Source organism: Triticum aestivum, chromosome 7A, assembly GCF_018294505.1.
Source record: "Triticum aestivum cultivar Chinese Spring chromosome 7A, IWGSC CS RefSeq v2.1, whole genome shotgun sequence".
In the NCBI taxonomy this organism is placed as follows: Eukaryota; Viridiplantae; Streptophyta; class Magnoliopsida; order Poales; family Poaceae; genus Triticum; species Triticum aestivum.
Window position 1 is genome coordinate 617,400,627 of NC_057812.1, and position 16,245 is coordinate 617,416,871.

At 44.8% G+C, this 16,245-nt stretch overlaps 2 protein-coding genes across 13 annotated transcripts; one reads left to right on the top strand and one right to left on the bottom strand.

Moving 5' to 3' along the window:
* Positions 1–4,157: 4,157 nt before the first annotated feature.
* Positions 4,158–8,277, bottom strand: LOC123153576 (uncharacterized). The gene is made up of 10 exons (XM_044572637.1): positions 8,193–8,277; positions 7,990–8,079; positions 7,615–7,899; positions 7,318–7,500; positions 7,046–7,228; positions 6,001–6,612; positions 5,853–5,924; positions 5,350–5,775; positions 5,183–5,275; positions 4,158–5,113 (listed from the first exon to the last, which is right to left on the bottom strand). Exons 1-10 carry the CDS (start codon positions 8,275–8,277, stop codon positions 4,158–4,160), a joined length of 2,985 nt encoding a protein of 994 aa, XP_044428572.1.
* A 1,547-nt stretch (positions 8,278–9,824) lies between these two features.
* Positions 9,825–15,788, top strand: LOC123148681 (uncharacterized). Of its 12 annotated transcripts, none has more exons than XM_044568177.1 (7): positions 9,825–10,704; positions 10,782–10,820; positions 11,620–11,686; positions 11,958–12,045; positions 12,137–12,450; positions 12,605–12,685; positions 12,837–12,941. In XM_044568177.1, exons 1-5 carry the CDS (start codon positions 10,220–10,222, stop codon positions 12,346–12,348), a joined length of 891 nt encoding a protein of 296 aa, XP_044424112.1. In that variant the 5' UTR covers positions 9,825–10,219; the 3' UTR covers positions 12,349–12,450; positions 12,605–12,685; positions 12,837–12,941. The 12 variants fall into 12 exon arrangements, 2 of the variants coding, with proteins under 2 accessions (XP_044424112.1, XP_044424111.1); XM_044568176.1 differs by lacking the exon at positions 12,837–12,941 and adding an exon at positions 13,700–14,207 and having other exon boundaries at positions 9,828–10,704; XR_006474067.1 differs by lacking the exons at positions 9,825–10,704; positions 10,782–10,820; positions 11,620–11,686; positions 12,837–12,941 and adding an exon at positions 13,700–15,788 and having other exon boundaries at positions 11,956–12,045; positions 12,120–12,235; positions 12,334–12,450.
* Positions 15,789–16,245: the final 457 nt, after the last annotated feature.

Consider the following 16,245-nt stretch of genomic DNA (forward strand, 5'->3'; position numbering starts at 1 on the left):
GCATATAACTTGAGCAAAGTGTCCTCTGAATTTATATGCACCTAGCACTTCTGTTCATGCCCTCATCTGTTCATGGCCCAGGAGTAAAAGAAAAGGAACAAACATAAATAAGCTACTTCTATACCATTAATCCAGTGGGGTATATCACTGTTGCTTTGACCATCTGTACCATCAATTATCGAAGAACCAATGGCCACATTTCATTTTGATTAGCAGTGACTAATTTAACTTGAGATGCAAATAACCAATTGGTGTAACTGGAGTTCTAATACCAAAGATACTAATCGGTCACAAAAATGACATAGTAAACAAAAATAAATAACATTGACTGTGCCTGATTTGTGGCCACATCATAAATATTTCTCTAATGTAGAACACTCCAGTGGAGTCTAGTTTTACAAGAACGGAGTGATCAAGGCAGTGTGCAATATTTGTGCAGGAAAACAAAGCCGGGTTTAGATGTAGTAGATGATTGATTACAAAACAACAAAAGAATAATATACATAAGCAAACCAGCAAAACGAAAAATAATGTCACATACAGCAAAATTTGGCAACTTGCAAAGTCACAAATCCGAGGCAATATTATTAATACTTGCCTTGTAGTATAAACATAATAAAGTTCAATTGCAAACATCGAAAGATAGAGATATGTACAAAGACACCAAAGAGCACCAAAGAGCACCAAATTACCTGTAGCATAAGAGTAAATCCTCTCACATATTTAAGAGCGGACTTCAGCCTGTAAGGACTTCCTTATAGACGATGTTCTTCATCGAGGTCTGTAAGGACAAGGCAGGTCTTTTCCGCTTCTTAGATTTACCGCTTCTTAGATTTACCGCTTTGCTTCTTGGCATTCTCCTTCTCCTTCTCCTTCTCAATGAGGATCTTTATATTTATCTTTGCGGTGGCTCGAGACAATGCGACATAGAGTTGACCATGAGAGAACACCGGATTAGGTAGGTACACGCCAACAATCGGAATTGTCTGGCCTTGAGCCTTGTTAATCGTCATAGCAAAGCTAAGCCTTACAGGAAATTGCTTCCTCTTGAACTTGAATGGAAACATGTCGTTGTCAGACAGGCATAGGGGTATTCGAGGAAGGAATACCCTCCTACCTGCGTGTTGTCCGATCACGATTTCTGTGTCGATGGCGTTCCTCTCGAAACCTCGCACCACAAGCCTCGTCCCGTTACACAGACCATTAGCCGGATCAATATTCCTCAGAAGTATGACAGGGCAGTTGAGCTTCAGTTTGAGTGCATGCGGAGGCAGACCGTTGGGAGTCAATCCATTTAAGAACTCGGGAGCGTAGTAGCCATACGGGTCGTCTTCTGCACTGTCAAAGCTATGGTAGATTACTTCTTCTCCCCGAAAACGCTCTACCATGCGTATGTTTATCTTGTCGACGTTGTCATTCGTGGTGGAGAGGTTGCGGGTGAAGTCATGTAATTCGGATCGGACATGTTGTCATCTAGTCTCGGAAACACATGGTCAATCAGCTTCTCCAGGTCGTCACCCTCGCCTGTAGACGGCACACAAATATCTTCAGGGAGTCGTATGTTTCCTTGGATCATCAAGTTCCTCGGTGCCATTGCCTACCCTTAGCAAGTAATCCGCAAACCAGGTGTCATTATGAGCCCTCATGTTGGTGACGAGCCTTAGCTGGCGCATACCCTTCTAGAGGTGTGAACTTCGGAGGGTTGCATCGATTATCTGACCCCGGGACCCCCTCCTGACGACCGGAAGCACCTGCCTGAAGTCCCCGCCAAACATAACAGTTTTTCCCCCAAAGGGTCGGTCCCGTCTTCCCATGATGTCGCGCATGCTGTTGTCCAGTGCCTCGACCGCCTGTCGCTTAGTCATGGTGGCCTCGTCCCATAGTATCAATGAGGCCATCCTCAGTAGCTTGGCGGTACCACTCTGCTTCATGAAGGTGCATGAGGCGCCATCGTCGCAGCTCAATGGGATCTTGAACCTCGAGTGGGCAGTCCTGCCTCCAAGCATGATAGAAGCGGCGACGCATGACGTCGCAGTAGCGATAGCAATGTTTCCCTCGCTTCGAACCTTGGCGAGCAGCGCCGTGTATAGGAAGGTTTTCCCTGTACCTCCCGGGCCATCAACAAAGAACACACCCCCATCACCGCGTTCAACAGAAGCTAGTATCTCGTCGTATGCAACCCTCTGCTCAGGGTTTAGCGTCGAAGCCAATTTAGTGTCGTTGATGTCAAAATCGACGTTAGATTCCTCGATCACTTCTCTGGCCTCGCCCTCGGTTGGGTCGAACGCATCGTCAATGCATAGAAGAGCGAAATCAGCTATGTCTTTGCCCATGGACTGCAACATACCCCTAATGTCAAGCAACACCATTTGTTCCACCTCAATCGGGCACGTGTGTGATCGCCGATAGTCATCAGACATAGGCTTGAAGTGCCTATCCCATAAACCACGCACGTCGCCTGGCTCACAGTGCACAAAAATTGTTGCGAAGAGCCTCCTGAGCGAACATGGCATCGCCCACTGCTCTGCCTCAGTAAGACAGTCGTCGAGCATGTTATCTGCCTCGATGAGTCCCAACCTTTCGGCAACCTCTCTAAAGCTCCCGCATAGCCTACCATCCACGGTGAGCAGGTCCTCATAGGATGTCTTGCCAGCAACATGGTTTAGCAGCACACGCAGATAGTATCGCTCCCCCTCGACAGGATTGGCAGACACAATTCGACCTATCTGATAACGCTCCACCCGCTCTTTCCAATACTTCTTACCCTTCTGCCATGTGAACCTTCCAGGAAAATCCTTGTACAATATATTCCTAGCCCACGGGTGGTTTTGGTTAGCTTTGAAATACTCTGTCAACATGGATTTGGAAGCATTCTCAGAGGCGACTACGTCGGTTAAGTGAGCTTGCTCATGGAATGCCACCCTATGCATATTCGGGAGATGAAGGGGCAACTGTAGTACAGGCGGGTCATTGGCACACAAGGGGAAGCCAAATATCCTCCACATCGCCTCTGGAGGAGTAACCCACCTCGCGTCTACGTATCTTTTGATCTCATCAATGTTACCCTCGGCGTCGGGCTGGTCGATGCTGAAAGAAGCCCTATCATGGCCCTTGTATATGTACTTGTAAAGGTATTTGACGGCCTTTATGCTTGAGCAAACCTCAACGTTGATGTGGCAATTGAACATCTGCAGAAGGTAATGGTTATACGACACAACCCATCTGTTGTCCAACATTTTACCCCGGACCTTAGCCTGCCGACCATTATCTCGACGACGATAAACTGGGTATGAGTCCTTGCCCTGTGCCGTGTTTTCATTGAACGGCCGCGGGTATCTGCACTTGCACTCGTTCTGTTGCATGCACACATTTTTGGGGTTGAGAGCACCGCATGGTCCGTGCATCATATGTTTCACCACCAAGGCATGGAGTTCAGGATACTTCTGCTTGTCTGGGAGCTCGGCAGAAATGAGTCGGTCGTACTGCTCCGGAACGACAAGCTTATAGGTAGAATCCATGATCAACAAAAAGTGTGCGTGGGGGAGGCCCCTCTTCTGGAACTCGACTACATATACATGTGCGACAACAACACCCAGGATATTCTTCTTGAAGAACAACTCTTTCATAGCCTCTAGCTTGCCATGGAACACACGAGCCACAAGATTAGGTCGATCTTGCGCTGTCTGACCAGGAAATAACTCATTCGTTATCTCTTCCCAGTTAGGGTTGCAGGTCATGGTCAAGATGTCAGCCTTCCCGTAGGTATGGACAATTGCCATGGCATCCATATGCCTCCGCTTCATGTCACGGTCGCCACCTGGGTACGTTCCAGGGAGCACTATCCTTACGCCAACAGCGCTTGCCGGGTCTCACCGGATGTAATTGCATCAACAACTCCTTTATACAGGTCGGCACGGATCTTTGTTTGGTTCTTCCTGTACCATTTCAACCTACAACTCTCAATCTTGATGTACATGTCCACCCCCCATTGCTGGAGCAATCGTGCTCCACAGAGTATGGGATTGAATATCCCAGGTCGTGTCTGGAGCATGTAATAGTAGTAGTCTCTCACCGAGACGTATAACCTGCTATTCCCCTCTGCACATGGATATGAGTAACGCGGACATTAGGATTCATATGAGAAGTATACAATTCATCTAAACGACAGAATACACATAAGGCTTGCTTGCATCCTCATCATCATCATCATCACGTCTACCTCTTGGTTGTTGCACAACCGGCCAAGGGACGTCACGTTTAGGTAGTTTCGGGTGCCAACCGAGCTCCCCCCTTGGGTAGAAGAGTGGGTAAGAGAGCGGGTCATACGAGCCAGCCGTCACATGTATACTGTGCCTCTGGTTGTCATTCCCGCAAAGTGTAATCCTACGATCGAACCTCTTCGCTAGGTCAGTGCCCTCCACCCAAATTGCAGCGACCTCAGATGACAGAGGTCTATTATACTTCCGTTGGTCTAGTCTCTGGTCAGTGTTGAGGTCTATCCTGTAATCGTCGAGGTTGTCCCTGTGCGCACCCAAACTCCTGAACTGCTGGGAGTACGGGTTTTCCCTGAGTATGTCCACTAACTTTCTGACGACATCCTGGTCTAATTGCTCGGTGGCAGCCTTGCGATGGGTTAGGCCTGGGTCGTCGTCGTAGAAGTACAACTGTAGATGCTCTGGACGGGATGTTGGCCCGAAGGAATGAACGTTGTGGTAGATGGTGCCGTGCGCCCGAAACGTGTACACCCCAGACTTCATGTTTGTGTAGCTTTCATCGAGGCTGACGCCGAGGGTTGTGAAGGAGAAGTGGCCGTTGAAGAACCGTATGTTCTCCCGAAAATGCCTTGAGTCCGCATCCATGCTAGACCAAAGCCTCATTAGCTCCGAGATGGGCTCCGGTTGCTTCAGCTCGATCTGCCCACTGCGACAGCAGAATCCCGGGGCCTTGGACACAAACTTCTTGGCCTTGCAGTGATCGCAGTTCGCGGCGTGCTTCAGGATGTGTGTGTGGTCTGGGAGGTTTGAGTAGACATAGTCCAGTGGATCATGGTCGACATAGGTATTGTGACTTGAGTCTTCCAATTCGTCGTGCTCCATGTCATCAGCATCTGAGCCTGCAAACAATGTTTATAATTAGTGTGATATTCCCAACGGGTGGATGTTGCTCAAGTCGGTGTACATACCTTCACCAGCAAACAGGTAATACTCATCGTCAAAGAGGTTGTCAGGGTTGACATTATCAGTCATGAGATGACTAAGGTAAGCGTCCATGTCGTCTGCTCAAGTGCGAAACCAATAAATGAGGGTTCAGTCTCAAGGGACGCGTGGAGAGTAAGGATGGGATTGTTACCTTCACTTCTGATAGTGTACTCCGGCGTGCTAGATGAGGTTGAGGCACCGTGTGCTTCAACTATGGTAGGTTGTCCAGTTGAGCTCATTTCCGGTATGGAGATGGACCTGACAGTCGGGGTCTTCACCCTACCTGCAAAGCTTTCATTACGACGATCTAGCAGGGCGTTCCTCTCACCACGTGGCACCTTCGTACATGATTTCCGCTTGCCAATTTTCTCCTGACGCTTCTTCGCCGCCATACTTCCCTTGCAAGATCGCTCTCTCGTCCTAGGCTGAGCTCTGGACGCATGCCTCTGCTGGTCAGCTCCATTATCTGCTATTGTTAGCGGATCATTGGTTTGCTGGTCGGCACTTGTTAGGTGCTCATTGATTTTGCTGAGGTTGCCATCTACAGCACCACCTAAGGTTCTGCTTAGATAGGCACCTGCAACATTTTTGAATCATTATAAATATCTGATGAATGATTACAAAATGAAAGATGACCGTTGATGGGATAACTACCATCGGTTTCGATGTTGCGAATGTATGTGGGGGCCGCCTTGACGGTAGGAGCATGATCCTCGCGCATAATGCCTATTCATTGAGATGGTAAGAAAGAGACGGTACAACTGAAAATTTGTGTAGAAGAGTGACAGTACCCAATTCTTACCATCGGTACCGACAGGGTACGTCGACATACTCATTGCAGGGCCCCCATCTAGACACACAGATGTGGACCGAAAGTCAGGTGTTGCGTGAGAGTCAGACATTGTGCTAGTTAGATCTGGACGCGGCATTGCGATCGATTCAGCACACAAAGTGTTTTTCTTTGTAGCATACTTTGCCTTTCTCTGAGCACTCGACTCGCCCTTCTCATCAAAAGTCATGCTTTCTCGGTGTTGCATGCGCCATTCTCTTTGATTTTGATTTTTTTGTTGAAGATCGATCGTTCCGTTATCCACATTCTTCCGATAATCTGCTCGCCTCTGCGCATTTTCCTGCTCCCTTTGCCCGTCCCTTAACCTTAAGTTACGCTTGCATTCTTTATCATTTTGACGCCTAGCTTGTTTTTTATCATGAATGACACCAGATGCAGTTGAAGGAGGCAACGGGGCAGGCTGATTTTCATCTTGTTGCTTTCTGGCTGCATCCTCTTTTTTCTTTCGATAAGCAGCTCGCCTCCGAGCCTTTATTTGCTCTTTTTTCTCGTCAAGGTCCACCGAGGTTGGTTGACACCCATTAGTGATGTCACCGAGAGGTAACAGGGGAACATTTTGGATATCTGCACGGAGGGTTTAGGGTCTTCATTGTTCAACAAGAATTCATGTAGTAGACTCACGCTTACTTTATATAGCTGCACGGGCTGGTTAAACAATGATGTATAGCTGGATGTAGTTGGGTTGGCTGGTTGAAGCTAGTTCTTTATCTAACGATTATTATTTAAATAATCCCTCCGTGCCCATACATAAAGTGTAAATATGGACTCAAAAGTCGTATGTCTGACCTATATCGACTTTCCAAATTTGTGTTACTTCAGCATAAATGATGAGGAATTGTATGTAGAACACAGTGGTCAACTATTGGTCAATTATTTTATTCACTATTCTTGGTCAATTATTCATGGGATTGAATTGCATGGAAACATGTGTCGCCTACATTCTTAACTAAGAAAGTATATACGGTCATCGTATTGCTGAAACATAAAACATCCTTACCTGATTTCGTAAGGGCAGCTAGATTTTCATCTTGTTGCTTGCTGGCTGCCTCCTCTTTTTTCTTTCGATAAGCAGCTCGCCTCCGAGCCTTTATTTGCTCTTTTTTCTCGTCAAGGTCCACCGAGGTTGGTTGACACCCATTAGTGATGTCACCGAGAGGTAACAGGGGTACATTTTGCATATCTGCATGTACATTGATATTAACCTTATATTCTGGAATAGAGGGAGTATATATACTATCCTTGCAGTGCCGACACATAAATCATTCTTACCTGATATCGTAAGGGAAGACAAATTTCCATCTTGTTGCTTGACGGTAGCCTCCTCTTTCTTCTTTCGATAAGCAGCTCGCCTCCGAGCATTTATTTGCTCTTTTTTCTCGTCAAGGTCCACCGAGGTAGGTTGACACCCATCAGTGATATCACCGAGAGGGGACAGGGTAACATTTTGCACATCTGCTTGTACATTGATGGTACCCTCATCATTTTTCGTCGGATATTAACATTATATTGTGGAATGGAGGGAGTATATATACTATTATCGTAGTCCGACACATAAAACATTCTTACCTGATATCGTAAGGGCAGACAGATTTTCATCTTGTTGCTTGACGGTAGCCTCCTCTTTTTTCTTTCGATAAGCAGCTCGCCTCCGAGATTTTATGAACTCTCTTTTTTCGTCAAGGTCCATAGAGGATGGTTGATAAGCATTAGTGATATCACTGAGAGGATGGTGTGGAACATTCTGCGGCCTCTTTTCCTCTTTATCACGTTGCATGCTAGCTAGTTCTTTTGTCAGATTACTGAGAGCCGGCAATGAATCTACAGTATATAGGAATGAGATTGGGTGGCTCTCTGCATCATGTAAACATAACAAAATATTGGACCGAAATAAGGCAAAGTTGTAGGCACATGGTGTTAACCTTTCAGCAACATAATACTTACCCGTAATCAGATGGGAAGGTTGATGAATATATGTCCTTTCACAATCGGTCTGTTCAAGTATCATCCATGCCGAGGGAGTAATATGGACTCCTACAAGTCACACGCTTGATCCATTAGAATTGGTTCTGCCCAAGTCTGTTAGGTACGATTTATCACATAAAAAGCACAAATGTAAGCTCTGTATATATGCACAGCCTTAATACCTGGACTACTTGGGTAAATCTTGTGAACATCGTCGGCTACATGTATAACCCCTTTGTTAGAGTCGTCAACATTTGTCCCCTCCATCGGGCCTGCAACATCTCCTGTGATGGTGTTTGACATGTATAAGAAAATTTGTAGCCGAACATATACATGGAGGTACATATATACCTGGTGTATCATATGTGCTATCACCATCGGTCTCAAATATCATCCGTTCCGAGGGAGTAATATGGACTCCTACAAGTCACACGCTTGATACATTAGAATTGGTTGTGCCCAAGTCTATTAGGTATGATTTATCACATAAAAAGGATAAAATTAAGCTCTGTATATTTGCACAGCCTTATACCTAGACTACGTGGGTAAATTTTGTCAACATCATCGGCTACGGGTATGATCCCTTCGTTAGAGTCGTCAACATTTGTCCCCTCCATCGGGCCTGCAACACATTCAGTCTCCTGGGATGGTGTTTGACTTGTGTAGCACAATTTATAGGTGAACATATACCTGGAGGTACATGTGATGAGGTCGTCTGTTCCGTTGGCTTGCTGTGTGGAGTCCCCATATGGAACTATTAAAAAAAGGACATGTCCAACAGACTCAGGTATCCCGCAAATACATGTAAACTGACTTTGCAAGCAGATCACGTGAAATACCAACAGTACTAAAGGCCCGTTCCCATTGTACAGAAATTCAGTCCATAAGGGCAGCTTGTTACAGATTTATGAGTTTTGCTATACATATCAAAATAGAAAGACATGTCCAACAGACTTTGCTACCTTTCAATTTTTTGTAAACTGACTATGTTGATTTACATGTTAAAAATTCAATATGCTAAGATGAACTGTTCATCTGATTGCAGCCAGATGAAGGCCGTCGAAGATCACAAGGGCAGCTTGCTATTGTACAGGATTTCAACACATAAGGGCAGCTTGTTACATTTTACAGAAACTCATGATGTTGGCAATGGTAAGGGGGCGAAATCATGAAGGCACGGTTGGGTTGCAAGGTGCTCAAACTCTCATATTGCGATTTGCCTACAACTTTGTTGGTATGTTTGGTTGTTTGTAGTTTGTTTCTGTGACCTGTACTAAACTATATAGCAGCTATTTGCAGTCTGACATACATCTGCATATACAAAACTCAGAGAAGTCATGGAAAAAACTTGCTGTTAAGCAACTATATGGGCGTCAGAAAGAACTTCAGTCATTTGTTTGAAGCGCAGATCTGTACACGAATACCCTAGAAACATGAGTAGTCTCGTAGATCTTTTAGCAGGTATTGAACATGAGTCCATCAGGATCGCCCTGATTTGTACACGAAGACCTTACAAACAAAACCCATGTTCATACCTGGGGTTGAAACCGTACAGCATACCTGGGGTTGAAACCACCCTGCGTCCCCAGCGGCGCCGACGGGAGCTCCTACGTCTGTGGCGGCGATCCAGAAACATGGATGCGAGATCCGTCTGACGGCGGCGCTGTCGAGTGCGCAGATCGCACGACGGTGGCGATCCAGATGGAATCAGGTGGCGAGATCCGGCGGGGTTTGGGGATTGGCAGCAGGGCGATCCCGCTGGACTCAGGCGGCGCTGTTTCTTTGGGCTACGTGCGTGGGTGGGGTTGGGTGGGTGGGTGTGGGGGTGAGGGGACGAAAAAAACCAGACGAAAGTGGTGGGACGAAAAAAAGCCGTGGACGCAATCCTACCAACTCAGACATTAGGAGTAGAGATGGACGAGTTGGTTGAATAGTACGGTTTATTTTCGTCCCACCACTTTCAACCGTTTTTTTTCGCTGGTTTTTTTCGTCTCCCCTCCCACCACCCTACCAGTTTATCTTTTCACCACTATTTCCTTATAAACAAACACTTTCCTACCGTACAAAAAGTCATAAATCTAACTTTCCTAACTTAGCCTAATCAACCGATCCATCTCATTAATGGAATTTGCTTTAAGAAACAAATAATGGATTTGAAGGAAACAAATAAAGGACTTTAAGGGAAAATCCAATTGACTAATCGACAAATATGTATATGAACCTTCCTTCTTCAAAACTCCACTCGGTCCTGATGGTAGGTATCGACGTTGTTTCGTTCGTCCTCCCTCAAACATGTAAAAAAGGAAACTCCTCCCGCAAAACAGCCATGATTCACGGACGCGGGATCATTCCCCACCAAGATTCCCATCCCTCCGCGAATCTACACGTCGACATTTTGCCATTCACATCCGCGCCAGATCCCTCACCGCATTGTCTCCCCCATCCCTCATTGCACCATGGCAGCTCCCTCCATAGCACCACATCGGCTTATAGTCACGTCGCGCTAGGTATGGGTCCACGGGAGCTAGCGCCCGGAGGCCCCAGGTCCAGTGTTACTCGTTCCCGCCACCGGCCTCGCCACCTACATCGACGGCGGGATCCGCAGCCTCCTCCTTCTATTGGGCGATACAAGGATCCGATGTTGTGTGCTGCTCCATCTACACGCCTTCTTTCTTATAGGAATCGGCTTCGCAGGTTAGTCCTCGATCTTCCATGTGGCTTACTGAATTTGAAGTAGTGATGGAACTATGATCTGAGGCAAATGTGTGCAGATATTCAGTAGCTGAAGTCTCCCGATTGATAACATACACGTTAGTACTCTGAACCTCCAAATTCCCTGCTCTGTTCTTCCAGAAGATACATTAATAGATCCTTTTTTTCTAGAGACGAGCCTACATTTTTATATGCTAACATCGTTGTTGTTCATGAGAACAAAACAACACCATCAATTTTAACACATATTTTGAGTTTTACTGATTTGTCTGGAGGTAGAATTTGTGCATTATCAATTCAAGAAATGGGGGCACTGTTTGGGCAAGCCACTATTGAGATGTTTCCGCAAATGACATGATACACCATCATACTTTCTATTTTCTGCATTAGTTTCAGTTTATTGCAATATTTTTAGACTTCTTTCTATCATAAACATAAGTACATGTGATCCCTTTTAATTAGCCCAAGTTTTTTAATAAATGGCAGGATGGTATTTCTTCTGATAAAATATATTAGAACAATCCAAGTTTTGTTCTTGGCACTATACAAGTGCATCTCCTATTTTATTGTAATAGCATGATGCACTTAATTTTCTTATGAGTGATAATTCAATGTGATTATATGATTATTGGAGCTCATATATTTTTTTAAGCAATGAAGCATGTGCTATTGTTTTTCATTTGTCATAGACAGTAGTAAAGGGAAAATCTGGTCGAAAAGTATGTGGTGTACAGTTTATAAAAACTTGCCGGGCCGATAAAAATAAAATATGATTTAGTGTTACAAGAAGAGAGATCTTGATTCATGGCTTTGATTTGTTTGAATTATTTATTTTCAGCTTTATGCTTCATAAATCAGTATGCTGATGCTTGGTACTATAATCATGTGACCTACTAGATCGAGGCCCGGATACACAAGAGGCAGTACCAAGCAGCTACAACTCTCCGGCGACAGCAACAACAAGGCATGTTGCCTTCTATGCTTTTTCGGAACCTAGCTATTCATGTGCTTTTCTTATCACCCTGGATCAAATAATAGTTGTCAAAGCTCTTGACTTAAGGCATTCAAATTTATACAAATATTTTCTTGAATAGTTGCTCGAATATTTTGTACATCTATGTTCTATTATTCACATCTCAAAATAATGTTCTGTAATCAGGATGCATGATTGGCATGGAGTATGGATCATCTTGCCATGTTGTGTTCTTCTTGTGTTTAAGATTGTGTTTTTGCAGATGAAGTTGTTAATCCTGCTGATGCGCGCCGCTGTCGTCGGGATATTTGTGAGGGGAAGCACCCTTTTCGAGAGATTTCAGAGAAGAAGTATGTTCCCTCGGCTTCTTCTTCGGTTGGTTTATTTTTGGGCACGCCGCCTCCTGGTCTGAGTGGTGTTTCAGTTGGTGCTCTGCCGCAGGCCTCTGTCCTCACGTGGTACTTCTGTTTCACATGGCCATTGCCGGTCTTCCTAATTCTGCTGTCTCGCCGACAGCTCCTGCGGCCCCTCTCTTTGCTGGTGCATTGGCTGCTGTGCTAGATATTTCGTCTTTGTGCTCTTCTTGCTTGGTGGATATTCATATGTACAGATGCTGGCTTCCCATCTATTTTGCAAAGGACAATTTCTTCTAGTTCTAATGTGCGCACGAGAGGGGGGCGTCAGGGTTCGTTGTCAGCTAGCTGTCTGAATCTTCGTGCTTCGGATTGGTCTGATGATCTACAGCACGTACGACGGTATGCATCCTTCTCACGTACATGTCCCCATTGTGGATAATTTGGTGCTAGATTTTACTGTTGTTCGTGAGTAATTTTCCTTGAATTTTCCGTTCTCGCAAGCCATTTTTTATTGTTGTTTCCTCTTTAGAATAATTGTTTATGAATTTTTTAGGAGGACAACAGAATTCTACTGAATTGTGGCGGCGCCGTCAAGAGATTGATGAAGGAAAACGTCCTGTGTTGGGTTCTTCAGGTTTACCTCGACTTTTTGCATTTTGATTTATTCCTCCCCCGCTTCTTAACTTGTTCCCGCTGATGGGGTGTCTCTCCCGGGTATATAGTCTAGACATGTTTCTTCCATGTGGTTGTTCCCATCTTCTGGGGCCTCTTTCTCTCGGCCGTAGGTGTTGGCAGTCCAGCCAACCACGGGTATTCTCTTCTTCGAGATCTAGACCATCTTTTGTGTCTGGATGACACCAGACTTAAATTCTCGATCTATGCGCCCGGATATGCTTCATTTAGTTGTAATTTATTGTTCATTCTCTGTTCTGCATGTTTAGTTGTTTGTCTAAATGTTCAACTCCCGACGACACATCATCGGGCCACCTCTACCATCACCGTCGAACTGCCGTTGTTGTGTCGCCGTCGAGTTGCTGGCGTTGCAACATCGCCGACTGCTGCTGATATGATCATTGTGGAGCTGCGACGGTGCTGCCTGACTTGGAGCCGAGAGAAAGAATAGGAAGAGATGCGAGAGAGGAGAACCTAGAGCTCTGTATTAATTTCTTTCTTGCTCATTGAGTTACAAGTGTCGTGGTTTTGTAAGCCAACCCAACAAACCATGGTTGAAGCCCCCCACACACATTAACTTAACACACGCACTCGAAGCTGGCGTGGTGGCACCACCACTTCCCACCCCTTACCGGTGGTGCACTCCTGCATATAAGTCCCCTCGGGCGTGACATCTCAACGTACACGCAACGCTGCATCAATCTTTTGACATATCATTGTGTAATCAAATGCTCATGATTTAGATGAAGTGGAAAAATCCATATAGTACTTGTTCTTCTCTGAACACATTAGTTTCATGTGGCTTCTGAGGTTGTGCCTTCCGGGATTTAAAGCAGCATTAGCAGTACTATGTACTCGTACACACGATTGACTAATAAGATTGTACTACCACTTGCATTCCTTTTGTTAGTATGCACGCAATCTACTATTCTTTCCGCATTCAGATTGTGCCTTGTGGTGTGTTTATTTGATTCAGATTGTGCCTGAACTAGCGGGAGCCTCTGAAGCAGCGAGAGAGTAACGGATGGGGAAACTGGCAGATCCTTTTGTGTGGACGACAACTCGACGGTGGCAACTCGACCAGGTTTGCCGTGAGAAGGCCAGACTATGCGAGAGATTTGGCGCGTGTAGTTTATTTTGTCGCTAATTACGGTGGAGTGTGGTTAGATTATCAGCTTTGTTAGATGAATAGGGCATGGAAGGAGCGGTGGATATGAGCTCCTACGGCATAACTACTATGCCTTGAGCAACGTCAGAGGAGCCGACTCCCGCTGAGAATACATTTTATTTTCTTTAGCCGATTAATTCCAATAATTAATGAGGGCTGATGCACCCCGGGAGCAGCTGCCAAGATGGAAGTTTTAGCAAATAGGACGCCTTCCATCAAAGGGAAACTACGACCAACTCCGCTCTCGTTGGCTGGCGATGCATGACGAGGCCAATGGACAACTTGGTGCTACACAAATGAATCAAGGAGAACATGCTAACAGACCAGCAACGTGCTAGGAGGCCAACGGGAGCATTACCTGGTGTTGACCGGCGGGCAAATGACATCATATATGTTTTTGTCCAACCAAGGTAACCCTCCAAACAGTGCCCTAATAGTCATCTATTCCTTAATGTTTTGGCCTGGAAACAAGTTTAGTTGCAACTCTTTTGCTATCAAGTTTTCCAAATTTCGTTCACTAGGGTTCCTTTCTTATTATCATCTTCCAGATATATATTTTTGTAATTACATGAATTCAGTTCTACTTCTATCGTGTCTCCTTTTCACATGTTTGCATCCAGCTGAATATCCATCTACATGCAGGATTTTTTCACATGTGTAGTGCAGTCTAAAAATTATAAGCTAGGATGTTATGCCCTACCATCTGCAAGAACAATGGATTGTGTACTGAACATAAGTTTTTTTGCAAGTTTGCTCTTAGTTATGTCTTTGGCGGGGCATACTTGATCATAAATTTTGTACGGAAGGTAATAGCTAAAAATACGTATGCAGTTGTTACTTAAATAGCTAACTCCGCCTATGTCTTCTAGGCATAGGCGGTCCCAAGCCCGGGTAAAGGAGGAGGGTTGTGATAGGCTTGGCGAGCCAACGTAAAAACTAGCCAGTCCCATAGGTATGAAACCCATTTGAGCGAGAATAGTACTAGGATGGGTGACCTCCTAGGAAGTCCTCGTGAAAGGGTTTCATATCTAAGGGTTGTGATAGGCTTGGCGAGCCAACGTAAAAACTAGCCAGTCTTTTGGGTATGAAACCCATTTGGGCGAGAGTAGTACTAGGATGGGTGACCTCCTGGGAAGTCCTCGTGAAAGGGTTTCATATCTAGCCTACCCCAACTTGTTTGGGATAAAAGGCTTCGTAAGTAAGTAAGTTGTTACTTAAATATCAGATTGTTCTATATTGTTTAGATTTAATTAGAGAATGCAACTTAATCAATTATGTCATGTATTGGCAATAAGGGGTGCCGGTCAACCTACTAGGAGATGGCATATATGGGCCTTGAGGACATGGCACCGTTCAGGAGGGCGGCATTCCGACAACACTCCAGCATAGACTCATCGTGATACATGGACATGGGCTGGTAAACAGAGGTAACAGGGAGCCTGAACATCAGCACATCAAGAAGGAAGCTGATGATGATGAATACGACCATCTTGGCATGGATTGCTGCTGCTGCCATGCCCATGTCCAGCAACATGTTGTTGTGCCAGTGCTGCAACCTTCTACTCCAAACACGATCGCAGGCAATGTGGTCATGAACTTTTGGGATACTTAATGTTCCCTGTATTTTTCTAGCAATGTCTTAGGTAGGACGTAGATGCAAGGGCTCATATAAATATCAATGAATTGATATTAGTTACCATGATAATTTGGTTATATATATGACCATATCCGAATCATTTTAGGCTTATAATGGCATTTGTTTTAATGATTTATTTATAGAGTATTACAATGGTGACAATGGAGGGATTCTTCTCTTTTTGTATACCATGTATTTTTCATGTTTATACCTTCACCGCGGGTCTCTAAATCTAAACAAAAAAAGGTCATTTTCATTTTCTTTACTTTACTATGTTTCGTATACTTACATTATGTTCTTGTAACTGCATGATGGTAGCACTTGTTTTTTCTTTCTATTTGTTTCCTTTTATCCAAAATTTTAACTGAACTAGGTAGGATGCCACAACCTATTTAGCCTCTTTTGTGTGATTGCATGCTGATAAACTTATGAAACAGATGATAGATTAGGTGTGCATGTAATGAGATGGTGTGGTTGATTGAGATGATGCTAGAGTGACGCAGTGTGGCAACGAGAGAAGGAGGTGAGTTGAGAGGTAGGTAAAGAGGGTATAAGAGGAGAAATAAAGAAACAATTGTTTTTTTTCTTTCTATTAAAGCATACATATCTACAACAATCTATTTGGATTTTTATTTTACAGTTTAAGCAGTGGAGTGTATAGAAGCTGAACCAATTGTCTTAGTGAGCAGTCTACAAATAACATGCAAGTTTACAGCAG

Excerpts from the sequence above, each read along its gene's own strand:
- LOC123153576 (XM_044572637.1), bottom strand. The coding sequence starts at position 8,277 with ATGGAGGGGACAAATGTTGACGACTCTAACAAAGGGGTTATACATGTA. Across the intron at positions 7,900-7,989 it reads ACCTTCCCATCTGATTACGG|AGAGCCACCCAATCTCATTC; the intron begins GTAAGTATTATG and ends TACATGATGCAG. Across the intron at positions 5,114-5,182 it reads TTACCTGTTTGCTGGTGAAG|GCTCAGATGCTGATGACATG; the intron begins GTATGTACACCG and ends CATTGTTTGCAG.
- LOC123148681 (XM_044568177.1), top strand. The coding sequence starts at position 10,220 with ATGTATATGAACCTTCCTTCTTCAAAACTCCACTCGGTCCTGATGGTA. Across the intron at positions 10,821-11,619 it reads TCCCGATTGATAACATACAC|ATCGAGGCCCGGATACACAA; the intron begins GTTAGTACTCTG and ends GTGACCTACTAG. Across the intron at positions 11,687-11,957 it reads CCGGCGACAGCAACAACAAG|ATGAAGTTGTTAATCCTGCT; the intron begins GCATGTTGCCTT and ends GTGTTTTTGCAG.